This window comes from Centroberyx affinis, unplaced genomic scaffold (genome assembly GCF_046629955.1).
Source record: "Centroberyx affinis isolate AG114_WGS23_722 - 3 ecotype Tasmania unplaced genomic scaffold, CSIRO-AGI_Caff_v1 ptg001596l_1, whole genome shotgun sequence".
In the NCBI taxonomy this organism is placed as follows: Eukaryota; Metazoa; Chordata; class Actinopteri; order Beryciformes; family Berycidae; genus Centroberyx; species Centroberyx affinis.
The window spans coordinates 52606-76272 of NW_027280043.1; the positions used below are offsets into that span (position 1 = coordinate 52606).

Below are 23667 nucleotides of genomic sequence, written 5' to 3' on the forward strand. Positions count from 1 at the left end.
AGAGGAGAAAAACATTGGTACCCATGATGAACAATCAGTGATGTTTCCTGTTTCCTTATCTGCCATCTCTCTATCATTGTATTATTGTGATGTATCAGGCTAATATTGACCTTTCATTAAAAAACAGAAATAATGGATCTAATGGGTGTGATGCAGCCTGTTTGATTACATATTTATTGTATAACTGATCAATATTACACTGGTTGTGTATGGGAAGCCTTAACATGAAGTGATTCTTATGCAAAATTTGGACAGATTCATTCCGATGTCACCTTCAGGTGGTGACATTACCTGGCACCAAAGATCAGCCAGTAGCAGATGGCAATTTCAGTTGCATGCTTTTTACCTTTAGATGTCAGGCCTTATAAAGGGTTTGAGGTTAAATTACTCTTTAAATACACAACACAGCTATTAAATACACAACAACATGACAACAAAAAGCAACAACACTTCAAGCACTTAAGCAAATACAGCAGTACAAACATGGCCTTCAGCTAGCATGGGAGGATGGACTTTGATTAACTTTGATGGACAACTGCTGCACTTTGGCTTCATCCACAAGAGGAATTGTTTGGAAGAATTAAGTTTTGATCTTCACATTTATTGTGACAAAAAGCAACACAACATTTAAATCCAACATGGATCTGTTTCTGGTCCTGATCAGAGGCGGGAGCAATATAGTTTGATTATTTTTCATAAATTGTGTTTACTCAAGATTCAGCTTTGAATATGTTCAGAAACAAATGATTACATGCAGGATAATGTTTCTATTACTGGAGGGACTGGACTGTGAAAGATCTGGAAAAAATGAAACATAACATCAACATCTGTCACGTTTCAGCACTTCTTTCTGTCAAAAAGGGCACCTTGGTCACTTAAACCAATGTAATCTTACATCGGAGTTAAACAGCCAATGATGTGCAAGAAAATTTGAGGTGGCACCCGGGGCAATCAGATTTCAAGGGGAGGCAGTGCCATCCGGCAACCGCTTTGGCTCCGCCCCTGTTCTAATGGGAAATTTGGTTTGAGCAGGAATAAAACACAATAAGTTATCACAATTATCCAAATAAGGGGTAGAGAGTGAATCTGTTACAGTTTACGAAATTCACAGCTTGTTAGATTTAGTCTGGTGGCCTGAACAGTCAGTACCTTGCCTGGGTATGGTGTTGAGCCCAGAGCTGGAGGCAAAGAGCAGTCCTGCATCTGTGAACACCGTCATGCTGTCTGGCCCACGCCCTCGGGTGCAGCCGATGTCTCCCTTCTCCACCACGTCCCAGATCTGAGAAGAAAGTCCAGTTGAGGTCAAAGGTCAAAATTGGAGAGGTTTGTGCTATTCTGCGTTAGTTTTGGTTTGGTTCTGCAGTATTTACTTGGTTGTTTTCCATTATGTTACCTAAAAAATAATGTATATTATAGCAATTAGAGGAAAACAGCAAAAAAATTGAGGATTTCTTCTAGAAATACTTTGAAAGTGAAAGGAGAAACTCATAAACCCATTTAAATACTGGTAGTTTTTCTGCATCTTGATAAAATGTGGCACAGCAACAAATTTGTGTTTGTATGCAAGCCTGAAATATATTTCCTGAACTTTGTAATATTTCACTTTTTCTTATCAGTACCTTCAATACAATATGAAAGTAATCAGATTGTATTACTGAGTTTGCATAATCCCTTAGATTATTTTACTGATTACAGTGTTGATGAGGTATCTAGAAGTGACCTACCCAACCCTGCCTGTGGCACAGTGTATATATACATACACAAACACACAAAAACACACTCCCACACACACACACACCTTGCTCTGTGTGAGTCTCTGCTTGCTAAGCAGATACACAGCGTTGTCCACAGCCACCAGGTTGACCTTTGACCCCGGGTCCCCTCTGACCCTGAAACTGATGGGCGTCCCAGGTCTGTAGTCTCGATGCCTGCCGTCCGCCGGCCCGACACTCAGCTAGGGAGGCAGAGGGGGGAAGGTAATTATTAATAACAATGTACTGAAACAATGATAAAATACAAGAATGAAGTTATAACACAAGAAGAGAAAAAATACAAATTTGTGCAGGTGAGATGAAAAAAAAAAGGGCTTTTAAAAACATCTAACACACAAAAACATCAAGATGACAAGCAGACATGACTGAATGACTGGGCTGATTCTCACTAGAAAAACAGCACAAACTTTTTAAGACTTAAAACTGAATTGAAGACTTCAAGGCTGTATCTAACAGTATTCAAGGACTTTTGAGAACATGGAGAGTTATTCCTGAGCTGTCTTGGAGAGAATGAACTTCTGAAGACCGTACGCACAGAGAAGCATTTTCAGTGTGAGATGTGCTGTGTGCTTGATGCAAAGCCAATGAATGAGACAAACGTGTTCATTTTCCAGCAGATTCAATCATCTCTCTACTATAGACTGGATGGGATGCATCGTTCTGGCAATGCATCTTGGGGCTTCCTATTTGTTCTCAATCGATCAAGTTGCCATCCGATGCAGCCTGGGTTGGTTGGTACCCTTATGGGATCTTCATCTGTTCTCAGTCCTCATTTTATTTTGTTCTGGAATCATACTTCAGCCATAAAATATTATAAGATATATATCATAAAATATTATATTAAAAAACGTTCCCAATACTTCCAATACTTATAATAGTTGATTCCAGACAACATTTTCTTGAGTTTAATCCAGTTGATGACAAAACACTAGAAGAAGTTGTGTTGCATCTACAGTCACCTCCCTGCTGCCTTGATAGTCTTAACAGTTTACTGACCTCCAATAATACTCTTGATATCTTCCAGTCAGGATTTTGGTCCCACCACAGCACTGAGAACACTCTAGTAAAGGTTTTAAATGATATGCGTTTTAATACGGACTGTGAAAAAATCTCAGTTCTAGTTTTATTGGATCTTAGTGCTGCGTTTGATACAGTAGACCATGACATACTGGTAGGCAGGCTGGAAAAATGGTGCTAAACTGGCTTAAATCCTATTTACAATTCAGAAACTACTTTGTATCTATTGGTAACTGCGTATCTGAGCGAACAAAAAAACGACATGAGGAGTTCCTCAGGGGACAATTCTTGGGTCTCTTCTGTTCAATCTTTTACATGCTCCCACTAGCTCAAATAATGCAAAACAACAATATTTCCAATCATAATTATGCAGACGACACTCAGATCAACATAGCTTTATCAATAGATGACTATGCTCCAATAGATTCACTAAACAAGTGCATTGAACAAATCAATGACTGGATGTGCCACAATTTTCTGCAACTAAATAAAGATAAAGAGGAGAGACCTTGAATCCCTCTCGCTGAAGACTAAAAACCAATTCAGAAATCTTGGTGTAGTTATAGACTCTCATCAAGACAATTTCAAAATCTGCCTACTATCACCTCAAAAATATCGCAAGAATTAAAGAATTAATGTCCAAGCAGGACCTTGATAAACTTATTTGTGCATTTATTTTTAGTAGGCTTGACTATTGTAACAGTGTCTTCACAGGTCTCTCCAAAGAAGCTAGAGACCTGCAGCTCATACAGAATGCTGCTGCCAGGGTTCTTACTAGGACTAACAAAATGGACATCACTCCAGCGCTGAGATCACGGCATTGGCTTCCTGTGTGGCAAAGAATTCAGTTTAAAATTCTGTTGCATGTTTATAAAGGACTTTGTAAGCCAGTCTTTTGTCGCAAATTTGACATCTTACTTTGTTTTCATCTTTCTCTAAACTAATATACCGCCACACTACCGATGTGGGCGGTGCAGAATTAGGCTTTTTCTTGACAGTCAGCAACAGTGTCTAATACTTGGTCTAATCTCTCATTCTGTTGCCAGGCAAACTTGAGCCACTTGTAAACTTATCAGAACCCCAGAGAAGAACTCGGCTCTGGGATTCACTCGTGCATGCGCATTTTCTGTGCTGTGTGGAATCGACTCTTATCAACCCCATCGAACCTACTTGAAAGCAGTCTTTTTCTGGATGCCAACCTCTGAACTCAGAAGCCAGTGGCAGAAAAACAGAAGCCAGATTTCAGGCATTTCAGGTCTGGTGTCTTGCTCAAGGACACTTCAACAGGACACATGACTGTTGATAAACACACCATGGGTTGTTGCGGTGATCAAACCTGTGACTTTTCGGCTATGGGACGGTCTCTCTAACCACTAAGCCGCCCCACTGCTGGTGATTCCTCATGATGAGCTGTGGACTCACCCCTCCTAGACAGGAATCTGCCACATCCACCCAGATGGAGTCGGCCACCACCTCCGGCCGCTCCGCCCAGGGAATGGTGTAGAACGCCACGAAACGGAACGACGGCATCATCTCCGTGGTAACCGTCAACCCAACGCTGGTGATTGCTTGACCGGTCACATCCAGTCGCTTAGCAACGATGATTTTGCCTTTGTTGAGTACCTGAGAAAGTTGATTGAGGGAGGAAGTCAAGAAGAATATATCATCTCTGAATTTTCACACTTTTTAGATATTTTCAGTTTGGATTCGAGCAAACAAGCAATCATGGTATGAGATTTGGCTGTGGAAAGGCTTGTTAAAAAAACCAAAAAAAAAATCAGTAAAAAGACTGATGAAGAAGCAATCATCCACAACAGATTTAAGTTACATAATGTTTAGACAGTGATAACTAGAGATTATATATTGTCAGTGTTGGATCATGTTATGCCGCCCACAATTTCATGAAACTGTTTAGATACAGTGGAAAATAGATTAAACTTTTTACCAGCCAATTTAATTTCTTGGCTGCCAAAGTAGTTTTTTAGATTTGTAAAGACTAATCCCAAGTGGCCAGTAGAACTGACAGATATCCCAGCCACAGCCAACATTTACCAGCAGTATACATTTCTAGTGGCTAGTGTATATTTCAAGTCCTCAAATAAAAAAAAAAAGTTTCAGATACAAGATAAGAAATAAAATCCTTTCATCTAATGGTTTGATCTGTGAACAGGATATCATTTTTAAATTCCTAAAAAAAAAACCAGGACAAGAGGAGAAAAACACCCAACAGAATCTGTGCTTTCACACAAAGTGGGAGCTGGTCAAAAAGAAGTGGTGTATATAACGGTTACAATGGTACACAACGGTCACAGTTCCCATCGGCCATTTATGTATATCCTGTTCATAGAACAAGCCTTTCAACTTTATTCATGTACAATGGTACAGTTCATCATGTACAAGTTACTAACCCAACACTAAAAAGCATCTTCAACACTGTTTTTATTTTCACAATGAACTCCAAATGGAGCACCCTCTGTCCAGATTCTCTTACGTATAAAACAGTTATTCAATGTAGGATTGAGTCTTAAAATCATATTTTTCTGAAAGAAGCTGTCAGCGGGGTGAAATAGTTCCACTTGTTTCCAATGTAAACCAACAGTTTCAGTCAATGATTTTCTTGAACTGAATGACATTATGTTGACTCTAGTAGAATGGACCTTATTTCAAGATACTGCCACTGTTGTTACATTCATGTTGTTTCATCAGATTTTAGGACTAAACGCTACATTAAATGACTTGTAGTTGATGGACAACTTTTGTCGCAGTGGGGTGTGCTGGTCTCACCAGGTAGGTGAAGTCTGTGATTAATTCTCTATAGGCGACGCTGAATGTCAGCTTCAGGGTCAGTGTGTCTCCTACAGACACCATGTTTGTCCCTGTGGAGATGTACAGGTAGTTTGGATATTGTGAGTTCTGGGGGCTGTAGGGATACACAGTGGCCTGGTGTTTGGCCTGCTGCTCTGGCTTCAGGTCCGCCTGGTGTGGTCTCAGCCTAGGACACAATAGAAAAAAGGCTTGTGATAAATTCACCTTCAAAATCCCAAACGGATATCCTGCTGTCCAGTATCCACATGGAGAGAAATCATGAAGACGTAAAAACATTGAAGGCAACAGTACAAAAACATGGTATACAAGACAAAAATAAATTCTTAAAAAGGGCAATAAGTAAGATTTTTACTGTCCCAGCACAAAATGAACATAATATATGATAGGACTGTCGATGAATACCAATCGCTCAATGATAACTTCAGCACCCGCTGAAACTTCCAGCCTGTTTTGTGCCGAAGAGGATTAGGGCCATGTGAGATTAATCTCAGAATTCTGAGTTTAAAGTCCTAATTCTGAGTTCTGACTTTAATCTCGGAATTCTGAAGATAAAGTTCTCAGAACTGAAATAAATTTTTCACCTGACGCCCTAATTCACTCGGACTGTTTACTTTATCAACACTTAATTGGTAGAGCCTTATGCCGCTTTTCCACCGCATGGTACGGGCACAACTCGCCTCGACTCGACTCGCCTCGACTCTACTCGCTTTTGGTAGTAAGGTTTTCCACTGCAGATAGTACCCCCTCAATGTGCCCCCCCCCCCACAACTGGTCGTCATAGCGACGCCGCGATGCTGCATGAAACGCGACGCACATAGCAACAATGGAGGATATCGAAGGGTTGATTCTCGGTATGTGGCTGTTAGTCACAGCAAGGAAACAGATTTTATTTCAGAAGAGGCTGAAGGCAGCGAGACAACAGACTGCTCTCTGGCTGCTCAAAGGTGACGCAAGAGGGTAAGCTAACCCGGTAGCTAACGTTAGCATATGTCCCGTGTCGCGATGACGATTCTCTCCGACCAATCAGTAGTCTGCAGTGTTTTTCAGGTCACCGTTTGGTATCACCTCAGCTCGCTTGGAACCTCGACGGAGGTGCTACGAAAAAAAGTACCAGGTACCAGGTAATATGGTACCTGGTACCTGGTACTTGCCCAGTGGAAAACCAAAAAAGGCGAGTCGAGTCGAGTCGAGCCGGTACCATGCGGTGGAAAAGCGGCATTATTTGCTGGGGAAGTGTCAGTCATTAATCACCCCACTTCTCTGGCCTATCAGTGAAATCAATGTGTGGGACTTTGGACTTGAGCCTTACTCAAGTTACTCATTTCTGTTCAGTTTTCTCTCCTTCATCTTCAGAGGTGGATGTATGTCCATGTTGCCCATTGGCTTGTTATTTTATGCTGTTCCCTATGGAGTTTGGTGTTGTGTGTGTGCAATTAATTGTAAGTTAAAATTATTGATTATGTTTCTAAGAAGTTGTAATCTTCTGCTTCTCCTTTTGGCATTGAATATATGCTCTTGATGAATATACTATGTAGAGGCTAATTAGCATAGCATGTTAGCATTAGCCTTAGCAATTTGTTTCTTTTGACCTAGACATTGCTGCCATGTAGTTAATTTAGTTAATTTTGACCGTTTAGCCATTAGCTTAGCCATTAGCCTTATTAGCATTGTGCCAAAACTACATGGATGTCTGCTGTTATACTCATTGTACTTATTTTCTCTGTGTTAGAACCACACACATCTTTGGAATTATCTTTGGATCATCAAGAGTGGTTGCCCTTTGCACTATTTTGATTGGAATTTGCTGGAATAAATCTTTCAGTGATTTCATGAATGAGGTCTGACCTGACTATCTATTGATCTTACACACCGGGTTAACGAACAATTCTGATTATCACTACTCACTTACAATTTTTGAAAGATACTCAACTGACAATTTTCACACTACAACATAGGCTATTAAGTAGATATGTATGGAATAAGTATGAGAAGAGTCCCACAGCGTATGCACGGCAATGATGTAGTTTCCGAATACAGGAAAAGTTTAAGTTAATAGAAGTTTTACTTATTTTCAGTAATTCCATACTGCTCAGTAAAGAACAGACATTATTTGGCTTGTTTTTCTCAAGTGCTATAAACTTTGCCAAAGTGTGATAGCTCCCAGATCTAAATGAGTGAAGTGTCTCATCCCTGACTGTCATGAAGTCGACTTGTTGCCGAGAAAACAAATAGCTAAAAAATAGGTGTATCGTACAGCTTTCTCTAGCGTCTTCTAGTTTTGACTACATGTATTCTGAAGATGCACAGTGAGCAGCAGGTGGGAAACGTTCTGTGTAACTGAATGACAGAAACAAGCAGCATGCCTGTAGTTGTACTAACAGAGATGGTTTGTCTGTGCAGACCCTTGGGCATGTTGATGGTGACTCTGGTGGAGCCGGAGGCGATGATCAGGGGCGTATCCAGCAGATTCAGCTTGACCACGACGTTATGGGCTGGGGAACCATCATGGTGGCTCACCTGGACCTGGAGAGGTTTGGGACAACTTCTCCTGTCACTTTAGTCACATGATTTCATATTTTACATTTTGGTCTTTACCCAATGCTCATGTCCAGAGCAACTGACAATGAGTGAGCAAATGAAGGGTCAATGTCTTGTTCAAGGACACTTAAACGCAACACATGGCTGTTTTTGGACACATGGGATCAAGTCTGTGGCCGTTTATTTAAGGACAGTCTCTGCCGCCAAATGAAGCAGTAAAAATGTCCAGTTTTACCATTATATTAGACAGATAGATTGCAAAACTGGACCCTGGTCCTTACTGTGAAGTCAAAGGGCAGGCCTGGCATGAAGTACTTTTGCATGTCTCTGAAGGATACAACATAAGGAGACTCCACAATCTTAATGCCAGTCTTCTCTGCTTCAACCAGGTCACTGCCTACACAGGAGAAAAGAGAAGAAGAAGAGAATTTAGAATACAAACTACACTGAGGTCAAATAGTAGTAAATAATTGTAAAGTAGTAGTAAAGACTTGCGAAAAATCCTGGGCTTATGCCAAATTGTCAACAAACTTAACTCAGTTAGCAACGTACGTGAAACGAGACCGTGATCTAATATCTAACTCTGTACTGCTAAAGAAAGGAGGGGTTTTAGATTATTTTTGTCTCCAGAACAGCTCTTCCTCTGAGTTATGTTTTCATAACTAAAACTCCAATCAAAGACTAACCTGATCATGGCTTTTCGTTGTGAATACACTGCTGTGCTCCTGTGCATTACTACAGTACATGCAGGCCTACAGTAAGCGCTTACCTGACTCGGTGAGGACAGAGGCCTTGACATACACAGAGCTTCCCACCACAGATCTGATGTTGGGGTAAGCAGTCCTGAGCTCCTCCATGCTCAGTCTGACGACTCCTCCATTCAACTGCAGGACACCAACAGGTGGAATGGCAGTCAATACAGTGCAACATTTAAATGTCATTTCAGAAATTTTCATAAACATTAATGTCGATGCCAATGGTTAAAAATAGAGCTCAACTCAAATTTCGGCCATCTGAAGCAAATGTTAAGACTTCCCTGTCCAAGTTCCACCTGTCCTGCCTGAGAGAGCATTTCAGAATTTATATGTATTTATAAGCTATTTAGCATTCAATCAAGAATTTATTTCAGAATAGGCCTCATACCACTGAATTTACCTACACCCATTTCCACAATTTCTCACATGTAGCGTTGTAAAACGGCAGATTTTTAAAGGCTAGTTTGCTGGTAAAGAGTGAGAGTAGCTGGTGAATTCTGGGATGTAGCATTGACTTACATCAGACACCTGCTTCACAGTTGGTAACCTCCTCATCTCTTTGTTAATTTGCACCCCAAACACCACATAGGCCTTCCCCTGGACTGGCTCCCCATACAGGTACCTGAAACACACCACACCATTGATGCAAGGTTAGATTACAACAGTTAAACAACTGTCAATGTTTTTTTGTTGGTTCTAGTTGTCTATATTTTAAAAAAATATCTGGTTGAATCCACATTTCCATACATCCTCATAACAATGTGTGTCTAGAATCAGGATTAGGTTTTGGTTAGGTTGGTTACGGCATGTAGAGGTTAGAGTTAAGGTGTCTGTGTGTGCGTGTGTGCGTGTGTGTGTGTGTGTGTGTGTTAGACTGACCTGGCTGAGATCTCTACCTCCAGTTCAGTGTCGTCCAGCTTGAAGAAGGACTTCCTGGGAGTCAAAGTAACACTGAAGGCGGGGAGCACTGAAACACAACACGCCATATAAATATACAGTATTATACAGTTACAGAGCATGTGAATAGCTTCATTCCAAAATGAGATATACAGTTGGAAAAATGTAATTCCTACTCTGACAAAATGATTGTTACAATGAAAACCAAATTCACCATTGAATGTTACTGTTATGTTATTAGCTACCATGAGCACTTTACACAAAGACACACTAAAACTTGACCTACCATATTTCTTCACCTCAAACTGGGAGCTGAAAGTGTTCTGCTGCCAGTGGTCAAACTTGGCAATCACCGTCCATGTTCCTTCACTGCCAGAGACAGTCAGCCATGTAAGAGATGGCACATAAAAAAACACAATATTTGACTTATGTGTAGCATTTTTAAACAATATATTATTGTCAAATTCATAATCCTTTGTATAGCCTTTGTAGAGCCTTTGTATAATTATTGTAAACAAAAGCGACCATGGTTGATAAGATTGGCACCCTCAATCTCATTCCAGTGGTATTGTTAGTGCTAGTGTTTTTCAAAATAAAGACCACATTTCCCATAAACTCTGTTGATTCCTGTCCCCCCTCCACCCACCCGGGGTCTTTGTCTTTACTAAAGAGGATAAATATGTTGGAAGTGATTTTTCCATTGGTTTTTCACTCTTTCCATCATCTGCCGTTGCCAGAACTCTGAAAGCTTTAGAAAGCTCTGGAAAGCTCTGGAAGAACTGTGCCCTCTTCCTGTTTTGTTGCCTGGGTCTGGCATCGTGACATGAAACAGCGGTTTCTCGGTTGGAAAATGATCGGTCCAATGAGCGCCGGGGGGACTAACGATTAGCCAATCAGAGCCACGGGCGGGACTAACTCCGTTGTCAAGCTGTTGTCAAGCTGTGCGCCGGAACCAAGGCAAGACAAGATAGACGCTGCTATCCAGGCTGTTCTAAATCGATTAAAAGTACCAGTTACTTTGAAATCTGAAATACTATTTTTTTACTTCGCTCCATGTTATCAAAGACGCTCTATACTTTCTGAGCCGTCTCTGGTGTTGTCATGGCTACGCATCAGTGTCGACTTAAAATGACGTTCGATTCAGGCGGATACGTCGGTCTCTAGTGTTTGGTTAGGGGAAATCGAATCCCCCTCCCCCACGGAAATCGGTTAGAGTGGAGGCAATGTCAGACCGAAGATAGAAATGGAGTGTAATGAGTTGACAACTCTGTCTGATATCAGGCAACCTGTTTTGTGCTGTAAAGAAATCTCGCAGATTTCCCTCCAAATCTGACCCAGTGACACACCATTTAAAATGCAGTGTAGAAGTCGCTAGAGGCTGACAATCTTCTTGGCGATGGTCTTGTTTGTTTACGGTACATATATTAATGTCTCAAAATGAATGTGGTAATGATTTATTGATGTTAAAATGCTCCATGTAGCACCATTAAAGCAGATTATACCACTTGAATTGGGGCATGCTTGTGACCAGCAGGCTGCTGATTCAAATTATGGGGTTATATTGTAAAATCTTGATAGAGAAAGTGACTGAAGCAGGGCAACACTAGAAAAGAGCGTAAATCCCCGGATAATACGCTATAACTAAATAAAGATTACAATCAACAGTCCTAATTCTCTCCTCTCAGCTGTAGAAGTCAGTAGAAAATGTTGAAAAGTGAGTGAAACAAGTTCAACTTACTTGACAATCTCAGAGAGAGCGAAAGTGTCAGCAAAGACGCCATCGGTGGCTCTGGTCCTGGAGATCAGTTTAACCACTACACCCTCCGGATTCTGAAACACACACACACACACACACACACACACACACACACACACACACATATTTGAGCTAAAATAATAATTCAGTAATGAGGACCAAAATTAAACAAAGACAGAGTCCATGAAATAGGGTAATTACTGAAATACTGAAATATTACCACAACCCACAATGATAAGTTTTCAAATTATGGCTCACCTCCATGGGATCTAAAAATCACCCCATATGTTTAAACTAATCTTCGCCAGACAGTGTTATCACAATGACATTGTCTTTTTCATTTTGTTTCATTTCGTTTATGCCTTCTGAGCATTCTTTTGTGCACCTCGGTATTGAAGACATCACATTTAAAATGAATAAATTATCATTTGTCACCTGGAACTCCACTGTGATGGAGCTGTTAAAGGCCTTGAAGGACGGAGACGACACGAAGGCTCTGCACTGCACTGAAGAGAGAGAGAGAGAGAGAGAGAGAGGAAAGAGAGAGAGAGAGAGAGAGAGAGAGAGAGGAAAGAGAGAGAGAGAGAGAGAGAGAGGAAAGAGACTGAGACAAAGGTGAGGCCTAGCAAAGCAAATGTTCAAACGAAAACACCTTCACTGCTCCCATTTGACGACTAAAGTTTATTATTTTGTGCAGCAGTCAAACATCATTAGGGATTGTATGCATAAGAGTGTATTACCACCACTACTACTACTACTATTATTTCCACTACTGCTAAGGCTACTAGCACTACCACCAGTACTACTACAACTGCTACTACTAGTGGTAGTACAAAACTACAACTACTACTATTTTTACTACTGCTGCTACTACCACCAGTACTGTTCCTACTACTACAATTGCTACTACTACTGCTACCAATACTGCTACTACCACAACCACCACTACTACCTCTACTAGTACTATCACCACAGCTACTACTACCGCCACTGGTGCTCTTCCAGCTCCCAGTCCTCATTGTTGTTTATCCTGTTCTTTTGTGTCTGACTCTGGTGTTCTAGCACCAATATCTCCAGTTCTCACCAGTATCTCCAGGATTATAGACAGGTTTATCAGTCTGGATGAAGATGTAGCCGGTGTGAAAGGACACCATCAGCATCCTCTCCTCGGAGTAGTGGTCGTCAAAGTTCACATTCAGGTACACATACTTGTTCCTGTCCTCATCTCGATTCAGAAGCTCTGAGGGAAGCTGGGATGAGATGAGATTCAGGATCAGGTTCAGGAGGAGGATTAGAATTGGAAACCCCAACCCCAGACAACCTGCTGGCCACTCTAGCATAAAATCAATTTTGCTCTTCTTAGTTTTTCTGCTGTAAAAATGTAAAGCAAGTAAGTCAGACTATGTTCACACTGCAGCTGAAATTGGTTCTATTCGTTTTCTAATCAGTGTGAACAGCAAAAAGCTGCATGGAGCTGCATTTTTTTCATTGCCAATCTGGCAGGCATGAATAACTGGTACAAAATTGGATCTCGGGGCATGCAACCTACATGATACCTGTATTTGAACGCTCAAATTGGAATTTTTCAGTGTTGCCATGACAACAAGTAAATCGTATGTTATTCATCTGAGACAGTTGTGACCATTTTGGCATAAGGCAGCTTAGTTGAGCCAGCGCTCAAGACACAACAATGGAAAGAAAGACAATTTGGAATTGAGCATGAAGGCCTGCGGTGTGAAGGTAGCGTAACTGAAACCAATCATTACATTCACTATAACTGAACAAAGCTGTTTAACCTATAACTCCATCTTGGAGAAAAAATGTAATCATTCAATATCTCTAAAATATTGGAGCATCTAGATTGCAGACGTTAACTTTCCAAATGTGGGTGGTATTTATAGTTTGGATACTCTTTAGCATTTTAGAATAAGGTTAGTGTTTTGTTTTTTTTACCAGAATACCTACATCACATTATGGAATGGACCTCTTTAAGTTGTCACCTGTATAGTCTTGAGAGTATGGAAGCTGTTTTCTGGGCCAAGTGTGACGGAGTCCTGCAGGAGCTGGGACGTCCTGCTGAAGTCCTGGATGCTGATGGAGACGTTGATGGCGGCGGACAGACCGCTGGCCTCCAGGTAGATGTTCTCCTGACTGTCGGCTCTCAGCAGGTCCGGAGCCAGCAGGGCGAACCTGCAGGAGGGGGATCAAACACTGGATTTGTACTGCACTATTCCAGTTCTGCTAGTACTACTTACACTCCCACTGCTACTATTTCTACTACTACGACTATCATTATCAACAGTAATGGTACTTACTACTGGCTGATATGTCTACTAAAACTATCACCAGCTCTACTACTACTGCTACTTCTACATCTTCTAAAACTTGCAAAAGATTCTCCAAAAATCGTCTGTCTTGGCCCTCCCTGGTGCGGATCATTTTGGTGTGAAAACACCTTTGTTGAAGTCCGAACCAAAGAGAGGAAATGACGATATGTTCGCAATGATTTGCTCTGTTCACTGTGGATTGTTTGGTTGTTTTTAGTCGAATTACAGCAAAAAGAAAAGAGTCTCATTTCTAATTTTCTTTTTAATTTTTTACTATTATTCACATTTTAGAATAATAACACAAATGGAATTATGCAGTGAAACTATCTTATATTTTAGATTCTTTAAAGTAGCCGTCCTTTGCCTTGATGGAAAGGCAAAGGCTTTGGAAAGATACAAAGGCATCAACTTGAATGCTTGAAACAAATTTCAAGCATTTAAACATAAGGCTTTGGATCACAATAGCTTTAAGATAATGAAAAACATAGTACATTCAATCAGGTGTGTCCAAACTGAGAGGACCCAGCATACAAGCATTTCATTGCATGCAAGCATGTCAAATAAATAACCATGAAGTTAAAATTGTAATGCTTGTAATACAATTATAATAGGCTAATTATCAACTTATAGAAAACAACACAGAATGACAATGCACATTACCATTAATAAAACATAGACAAAGAAGACGCATCACAATTTCAAGAGGTGTATATTTCATTTTTGAGAATTCTAGACATTTAACATTTTTTAAACATTTGATAAGTAGGTAGCGATACTGTACCTTGGTGCAGTACTGATGTGGTCCCTTGGCCTTTGATTTATGCAAATGAACAGGATAAGTATTATTTTTCAATCCTGATAACAGCTAGAAAGGTACAAACCAGGGCAGAGATGAAAAAACAACAACTTGTAGTATAAAGTCACTTGGCATTTGGTTAGATTCTGTTAATGTATTTATTATTTATTTATTTTAAAAAGATTGTCCCGGTGAAATGAGCTTACAGAAAACATACACAGTGTGGTTGAACTCAATTAAACCAAAAAATATTTCATACTGTATTTATTGTTTCCACTGGTAAGAGAAGTCCAGTTTTGGTTACTTACCTATGGTAACCAATATGGAATCTGAAACGTAAATTTCCACATCATATTACTAAACATAATACAAGCTAGTGTATATGTGAAAAAAAACAAAAAACATTTATTTTCTTTAAGCACACATACCTTCCAAGCCAGCTAGCTTGTCTGTAAAGACAAATTGTTCCATTAGAAACCAAACTTCAAACATAAAAAAGTGTCCAAGTCAGTGGAAATTGGAAATGTGATCAGCTTACCCTTTAAAATAGTTAACTTGGCCACTGGAATTGCAGAAAAGTAAAATAAATAAAATGTGTAGTAATGTCCATTGTGCCATGTTGACTGACTGGGTGGACTGTGGTCACTGGGAAGACAGCCTGCTACCATACTGCCAAACACACACACACACACACACACACACACACACACACACACACACACACACACACACACACACACAAAGTTAATTTGGAGTGCTGTCCTAGTTTTTCTTTTTCATTATCAACTACTTTAAGGATCCAGCACCCAGTTGTCATGGTATTATCGTGAGTTGAGCGCGTTGTATCTTATTTTTTAGAATCAGGCGGAGACAGTCTTTTCCAAAACATAAAAAGGTTTCTATACTAGTAAAAAGGTGAGGGGAGGGGATGTAGAGGAAGAAACTAACACAGATTCTTCCCAGACCAGGAATGACTATCAGGGCAGCACTTGGGGAACTTCCAGACGCTTCTGGAGAAGACGTCGGTGTGTTGTGTCTTTGTCTCCGCCGGGGTCGCCCACCATACTCAGTAATGTCAAAAACAACGAGAGAGAGCCACAATAGCTAGCTAGATGCTTAATTAGTGTCTGGCTTGCAGGGTTCGCTTACCAGCGTGAGAGCTCTGGTCTCTCCTCTTGCACACCATTGCGCTCCCCTCGAGGAGACTGGCTTACCTATATCTTGCGAGGAGGTGATTGTTAATTGGCAACAGCTGTGTTCTCTCCACGTCTGCAGCAACTGCACATGGAGATACCAGTCCTCTCATAACTGACTGAGCCTCCTCTTGGCCTGGCACTGTCCATGATGCTGAAGTTCCCCCTTGGCGTCAGTTGTGTTTCCTTGCTGCTACGGCTCCACATACCTACCAAGCCTGACTCTGAAGTATCCGTCTGCAGGATGAATGGTTGTCTTATGGTTGTCAGGCGACCTTGCCCGTTTTGGTTGTGATGTGATGCTATTATGCTTGTCCATCCCGGATGGTCAGAAAACACATCTCGGAACTGTGACGTCAGCTCATTGAGGTTTTCCTGTTGCAGCGTTGGGAGCTCCCCCATGGAAACTGGATCTGGGGGCGGTGTTTGGGTCAGTAACACCAGCAGTGGAGGGGGCTCAATGGGATCATACCACTTCTACATCACTTTTATCAAGAATAGAAATGCGAAATGACCCAGGACTGCTTTATTGTCTTGAAAGTGGATCTGTTCTCTGTTCACCAACGTTTTAACACAGAAAATATTTTGATATTCTACATTATTGAATATCGGTCCAAGCACCGTCCACTATTGTTCAGCAGTTGAACAGTAAGTAGGTACATGCTAAACCAGGGTGATGTGTGTGACACATCAGTTGCAGTACAGACACAACCGACAGAACAGCAGGATGACTTTCACTACACCACCGTCCACTTCTCTAAGATCCTGGCAGATCCTCTCCACTTAAACTTCAAGCCAATTGAGCCTCAGAAAAGGGAAGAGGAGATTGTCCAGTATGCTACTGTCAACTTTAAAAGACCCCAATCTGCCCCTGGGTGAGCAAGCCTTTATATTACAGTTGAACAAAGAGCAAACAGTGATCCAAAGGCTTATCCAGGACACATCAAAGGAACTGCAGGTGAACTGCTGTGGGACTGATGACCTGGGAGACAGGAAAGAGGCAGACGAACCGAGGAGCCAACTTACGGGACTCCAGGTTAGGAGTAGAGAGTCACTCCCACTGCTCTGACCGGTAGTGTGGAACAGATGTCCATTGGCAGTCTGCCTACCGTTTGTTCCACTGAACCGTTTGTTCCACTGAACTCTGAAGAGTTGATGGCTGATACCCGAGGCAGCACTGGAAGGGAGACTTCCCCGTGGAAGAAACAGGCAGGGAGTTGTGAGCATACTCCACCCAGGCAAGCTGCTGGCTCTAGGAGGAGGGATCTTGAGATAAGGTAGGGTAGTGTGCTTTCCAGATGTTGATTGGCCTGCACGATCTGCCCATTGGACTTCACCTTCACCTTGGCACTGTTCATCTGAATGCTGTCTGTTGATATGATAAACCCCAGAAAGGAAACAGAGGAGCAGTGGAACTCACACTTCTCTGCCTTGATGAACAGTTGGTCCTCTAGGAGATGCTGCAGCACCCGCCAAACATGTTGGGTGTGTTCCTGGACTGACCGGGAGAAGATGAGAATATCGTCCAAGTAGACAAAGACAAACTGGTTAATCATGTCTCTAAGAACGTCATTCACCAGGGCTTGAAACACTGTATGAGCATTGGTGAGGTGTGAGAAGTGGCATGACAAGGTACTCATAATGGCCACTGGGGGTGTTTAAACGCTGTCTTACACTCTGTCACAGCTTACACACTCACTCTTCCGGATGTGGACCAGATGATAGGCTTTGCGGAGGTCCAACTTGGTAAAAATGTTGGAGAAACTCAAAGGTGAAGAAGATGAGAGGCAAAGGACACCAGTTCTTAACTGTAATGTTATTCAAGCCCTGGAAGTCAATACAAGGTCGGAGGGTCTGGTTATCCTTCTCCACAAAGAAAAACGGCTCCAGCAGGAGAAGAAGGTGGATGGATGATTCCAGCAGCCAGGGATTCATTAATGCATTTATTCATCACCTCTGTCTCCAGGCCTGTGAGGGAATAGAGACGACCTCTGGGAGGTGACAACCCTGGAAGGAGATCAATAGCACAGTCATGGGGTCTGTGTGGAGGTTGCGAAGTGGCTGTGGACTTGCTGAAGACTGGCTGGTTTAGGTACTCAGGGTGCATGGTGGACACTCCTGGTTGGTGGAAACTGGGGACAGAGAAGAATGGGCTGAAAATAAATGGTGAGCATTGCAGAAGGAACTCCAACCCATAATAGTGTTGTTAACCCAGTCAATTTGTGGATTATGCTTATACAGACCCTGTCAAAGTCAGGGGTGAGGCAACCCCCGATAAGTGCGTTGACTGTGACAACTGCATAGGTACCAGGAGGCAGGTGGATTCTCCAAGGGCTTGAGAGGCTCATCACATGGGCAAGGATGAGCTTCAAACCAGCAATGTCAAGATCCCTGGTGCTGGAGAGGGGCAAGGTCACCGGCACGTTCCACTTCCACATTGGTGGTACCAGAATTCCTTCAGTCACAGAAAAGCTGGTGAAGAGCCTGGGCAAAATGTTCACATGCAGCTTCAAATGTTCACATGCAGCTTCAAAGACACAGCCTCAATCCAGGCAACGAATCAGAGTCTTGAGTCCTGTTTGGTGGCAGTGGACAAGTTGGGTCTGCCTGGCAAGATCAAAGCCTGGGTCTTCCAACACAGCATTCTACTGCACATCCTCTGGCCACTGCTGATTTACAAGGTCCCATTAACAACAGTGAAGGGCTTTGAGAGTAGGGTAAGCCATTACCTCCACCGGTGGCTGGGCTTGCCCTGAAGCCTCAGCAGCATTGCCCTGTATGGCCATCAGACCAAACTCAGGCTACCTTTCAGCAGCCTGTGTGAGGAGTTTTTGGTGGCCCTCACAAGAGAGGTGCTGCAGTACAGGGACTCCACGGACCCAAAAGTCTCACTAGCTGGCTTTGAGGTGAGAACAGGGAGGAAGTGGAGAGCAGAGGAAGTGGTGGAGCAGGCTGAATCCCGTTTGCGGCACAGGGTGTTGGTGGGGATGGTGGCAATATGGAGAGCTGGCCTCGGCAGTGGCACAGTGATGCGCTTCAACAGGGCCCAAGGAAAGAAGGGCTTGTGCAGGAGGAGATACGAGCAGGGGTTGAAGAGGCACGTACCAGCAGGATGGTTGGCATGAGACAGCAAGGAGCATGGACCAGGTGGGAAGCAGCAACAGCACGCAAGGTCACATGGCCTGAGCTCTGGAGAGCAATGCCCCAGCACATCAGCTTCCTAGTCCGAGTTGTCTACAATGTGTTGCCAAGCCCATCCAACCTCTTCATTTGGAGCAAAGCTAAAACACCTGCATTCCCGTTGTGCCAAGGGAGAGGATTGCTGGAGCACATCCTCAGCAGCTGCCCCAAAGCACGGGGAGAAGGATGCTGCTGGTGGTGCCACAATCATATACTGATGGAGATAGCTGGGACAATCTCCAACCAGCAAAGAGCTCCATCACATTTGTCAGGGAAGGAGAGCAGCCCCAGCACCTGAGGAAGCCACCAGCAGTCTTCCCAAAAAAGCAATAATCCGACTACAGTTACTACAGAACTGTTACAACGTTAACTAAGACCAGGAGTACATATTACCCCAATTCTTAAGTCTCTGCACTGGTTACCTGTTAGTTTCCGCATTCACTTTAAGGTTCTTTCACTGGTCTTCAAATCTCTAAATGGACTGGCACCTGTTTACAAGGCAGAAATGCTGCTAGGGCATGAACCATCTAGATCCCTCAGGTCCTCTGGGAGTGGTCTTTTAACTGTTCCTAAATGCCAACCTAGGACCCATGACGAGGCTGCTATTAGACATTATGGTGCTAGCTGGAACAGCCTCCCAGAGTGTGGCATATTGCAGAGAATACTCAATGGGTCATGTGACTACGTGTTATAATGTAAGTATGTTTCTTCCCGTCTGCAGCTGGCCTCATCAACAAGGCCCGGGACCCCCACTGACACAGTCCCTTATCCCCCCCCCATACCTTTGCACATTCTCTGGAAACATTTTTGCACATAACTGTACAAACTGTACATTTCATTAAAAAAAAAAACCCAGTTATATTGTTATATTGCACATATATATTGTACATATTTTTATTTCTTATTATATTTTTTATTATATTTTAATTGTATTATTATTTTTATTTTATTTTATTATTTTTATGTTTATTGTATGCACCTCCATACCAAAGCAAATTCCTTGTACTGTGAAAACTTACTTGGCAATAAACTTTATTCTGATTCTGATTCTGATGTAGCCCACGCTGGGGCACATGCGCAGAGACCCGGCATGACCAGGGAGGCCGATGCCAATTGACACTGTGCTTTGAATAAAGGCTAAATTAACAACAATATACCAAGTGAGCCGTATCATATATGTCAAAAAGAAACACCACACAGAGGATCTAAGGTCTTTAGAAAATGTGGACACTTTTAAAACGAAAACTTTAAACGTATATTTTTAGCCTAATGTTTTTTGTATGTATTTTTTATCCGATTTGTATTGTTTATTTGTATTCTTATATACATTGTCTATTTTTATTTTTTGCTGCATTTTTATCTGTGTTGTGAAGCACTTTGAGCTGCATTTGCTTGCATGAAATGTGTTATACAAATAAAATTTGATTGATTTGATTGATTGCTTGATCTGTAAACTGCAAACCACTGTTAATCTCTAACTAGTCCATTTAGTAGAACTCTTTCAAACCAATAGCAGCTATTTAGCATGGTGATTATACTGTATCTTTATCTTTAGTATGTTGTATTTTATTTACTATTATTTTACTGCTACAATGACTCAATTCCCCACCGTAGATCATTCCAGGTTAATTTTATTTGATCTTAGACAGTACACAGTTTAAGACAGTTTATAACCATTCTATAGCCATCTGTAGTGCTGCTGCTGGTACTCAGTTCCACCTCATACCAGCTGCATCAATGGAGAACGCCCTCTTGGGTATTATTGGTGTAACAAGATAACAATACTAACAGTTCTCTTTTTCACAATGACAACATGACAAAAACTCAAGATTTCAAAAGTCCATATTGCACAGAGTGAATTCAAAATGATCACTGAATCTTTGTGTCCAGAATTTATTTGTTTGTCACTTTCGCAACAAAATGGCACAGAGAAGTTTTGATCCAAAATGGCATCCAGCTGCTGCTCAGCCTCTACAGCCTGCAGGCGTTGACAGACAGTTCATAGGCAGCTTCCTCCAGCGCCGTGCATTTAGCCTGGAGGCTGGAGTTGCTGGAGCACTCTGCAGACGAAGGCCAGCGCTCCACCCAGGTGTTCTTACCCAACATGTAGATGAACCTGACGGACAGGAAGAAAGAAGGGAGGACAGATTAATTTCCAAGGTCCTTGATTCAAAAGATTTGATTTTAAGAGATCAGAGGGCTGAAAATAGCCATAATATCTTGTGTTTGTGTTTACTGTGTCATATAGGAGCTCTATTTAGTTGACTTACTCCTCTCTGTTGTGAAAATGTGGCTTTATCATTTGTGTCAATTACATGCCACTGTCACTCAAGGGCACAGGAGGGAGCGGGGTGTGAGTGGATGTTGAAACAGGATGTCGGGGCAGGACATAATGCAGGGAGGGATCATTCAAAAGTGTAAACCAATGGGATATCTGATATCTGAATGGGAATTTTCTGATCCCTGTCACTTATCCACCTTACCTGTTGGTGTCACTGTCTATGGTCCACTGGTCCTCTTTGGGGCCGATGACGAGGTACTGGGAGCCCTGCTGCAGGTTGAGGCCGTCTCTGCAGCCTCCATGAGACATAAAAAGCCTCTTCTGACCCGCGTCCACCCCAGCCTCCACGCCTGGGTGGAGGGAAGGAGAGATTTGGAATTATTTACAACTGTATAACTAAATAAACACTAAAATCAATAAGGTGTGAATTAGGGTCAGGCTGATAAATAGTTTTGAGGATACAGTATATTTGGCTCATATTAGCCTTATTAAATATCAGATATTTACAGTCATGTTGTCCACTGCTGATATAATGGAGGTGTCTCCTTAACCGCAGCTAGATAAAAACAATCTGGAAAATGTGCAGTGAAATGTGGTTTTCTTGTGTGTTGTTCTTTCTTTTCTTTATTTATTAATTTAATTGGTCAGTGTTTGTTTTTCCCACAGCGCAGCCGAGAGCATCACAAGGCTAATTCAGGTCAGGCAAGCAGTCAATCAGTCAGTCTGGGACGCTTAGTGAGATAATGTGCTTCATCAGATGGCATCTTTGACTGTGAGATGCAGTGTGTCCCATACAGATGCACAAAATTAAGTTGGTCAATGTATTGAAATTGATCTAAATCGATCTCTGATGCGCTCATCACGTCATGTTTGTCATTTGGAGATGTACAGGGCAGCAGCATTGTACTCAAGTCTCTCGTTGTGAAACATAACATTCCACAATTTGCTCCAAACTCGCCTGTGTTGGTAACAGTAACACGTCTTCTGCTGCCCTACAAACTTTAACGGTAGGTAATGTTATTACCTTGTGGTATTTAAGTAACGCTATGGAACTAGATAATTGAACCGCGTCACAGTCCTTCAGTGCATAGAATTGAACACACGTGCCGTGGGTCTGTACAGGATCTGTGCTTGTTTTAATTAATTCTTCATTTAAAAGCCTATAGTATCCCAGAGTTTACCTACCATTGAATAGCATATATAATAGGTGCTAGGTGATTTCATTAGACTGGGTTTCAATGGAGAGTTTTACTGTCCCATGATAGTCTAAATTCTAGTTTCACAGACCTTTCCACCCTCACAAGAATAAAATTCTAGAGTATGTGGAAAGAACAAGAAAGCATCAAATATTCACATATTCGAAGTCTGTAATTCTTGCCTGGCTATCGTTGATATGGTTGAAAACAGTGTTAATGGTGAACAACAATTAAATGTATGGGTGAGAAAAAGTGAGTTTATAAGTATATATGAGTCTGTGTGTGTGTGTGTGTGTGTGTGTGTGTGAGACCAATTCCAGTGACTCACCCAGCTTGATAACCTGTGTGATCTCCATCTCATACTGGTCATAGTAACTCTGGGTGACACTCAGCACCTTCACCTGGAAGACTGGAGGACAGGAACAAGTGTCATTTTTTATATCACCTCTTAAATGGTCTGTGTGAAAATGTGAAATTTCTGGTCCAATGCTGGCCTCTATTGAGATGTCATTGCAACAACACTCTGCCCTGCATAGAGCGAGACCATCATCAGCATGGTGGACAGTTTGGACTGTTTCACAATCAACAACAATGAACCTTCTATCATGTTTTACAGAGTTAGCTCTGTAATTAGGATCCTGACATAACTACGGTTCCTGTTGTCTGTAGATTTCTGGAAATCTACAGACAGAATATCAAAGTTAAGGAATCACTATTTAGTGTGTGAAGTAATTCCACTTCCCTGGCAAATAAATGGGCCGTTAAAATAGTTTGGAGGATTATATACATGCTGAATTTACCAGAGCACCCTACAGTAATAAAATCTCAAGTTGTATGGTCCGATAATGTGCCGATAATTAATTTGTTTTAGAATGCAGAAATCTCTGCACTTTAAATCACTTTGTTTCACTCACTAACATTCATGAACCTCTGCTGATATTCCTCTGCAACTCTGTTTTAATCCATGTGTTATTTTTATTTCTCATCTTTCTTACCCTTCTTCTAGCCTACTTCCTCTTAGTGGTATCGGTAGTATGAGTCAATAAATGTAACATACAGGATGTCTATACTGGGTTACAGAGTGTGTGTGTGTGTGTGTGTGTGTGTGTGTGTGTGTTGGGTGAGAGTGTATC

The 23667-nt window shown here is 41.8% G+C and overlaps 2 protein-coding genes and 1 pseudogene across 2 annotated transcripts in view; 1 reads left to right on the top strand and 2 right to left on the bottom strand.

Moving 5' to 3' along the window:
- LOC139651111 (venom factor-like) overlaps window positions 1-17433 on the bottom strand; it is a 42283-nt gene extending 24850 nt beyond the window's left edge. The window contains exons 1-17 of the mRNA XM_071527956.1: window positions 17215-17433; window positions 16987-17129; window positions 14670-14699; window positions 13562-13751; window positions 12646-12811; window positions 11997-12067; window positions 11544-11635; window positions 10092-10174; window positions 9788-9875; window positions 9428-9530; window positions 8923-9037; window positions 8435-8550; window positions 7984-8138; window positions 5574-5769; window positions 4212-4412; window positions 1799-1954; window positions 1150-1279 (exon numbers count right to left, since the gene is read on the bottom strand). Coding sequence (XP_071384057.1) covers window positions 1150-1279; window positions 1799-1954; window positions 4212-4412; window positions 5574-5769; window positions 7984-8138; window positions 8435-8550; window positions 8923-9037; window positions 9428-9530; window positions 9788-9875; window positions 10092-10174; window positions 11544-11635; window positions 11997-12067; window positions 12646-12811; window positions 13562-13751; window positions 14670-14699; window positions 16987-17129; window positions 17215-17433 — 2254 coding nt within the window. The remainder of the gene's footprint in view (window positions 1-1149; window positions 1280-1798; window positions 1955-4211; window positions 4413-5573; window positions 5770-7983; window positions 8139-8434; window positions 8551-8922; window positions 9038-9427; window positions 9531-9787; window positions 9876-10091; window positions 10175-11543; window positions 11636-11996; window positions 12068-12645; window positions 12812-13561; window positions 13752-14669; window positions 14700-16986; window positions 17130-17214) is intronic.
- A 673-nt stretch (window positions 17434-18106) lies between these two features.
- LOC139651112 (uncharacterized) lies at window positions 18107-19355 on the top strand (annotated as a pseudogene).
- Window positions 19356-21028: 1673 nt separating this feature from the next.
- The window catches only part of LOC139651113 (complement C3-like), a 37049-nt gene continuing 34410 nt past the window's right edge, over window positions 21029-23667 (bottom strand). Inside the window, 3 exon segments of the mRNA XM_071527958.1 lie at window positions 21029-21173; window positions 21541-21688; window positions 22863-22943. Coding sequence (XP_071384059.1) covers window positions 21029-21173; window positions 21541-21688; window positions 22863-22943 — 374 coding nt within the window.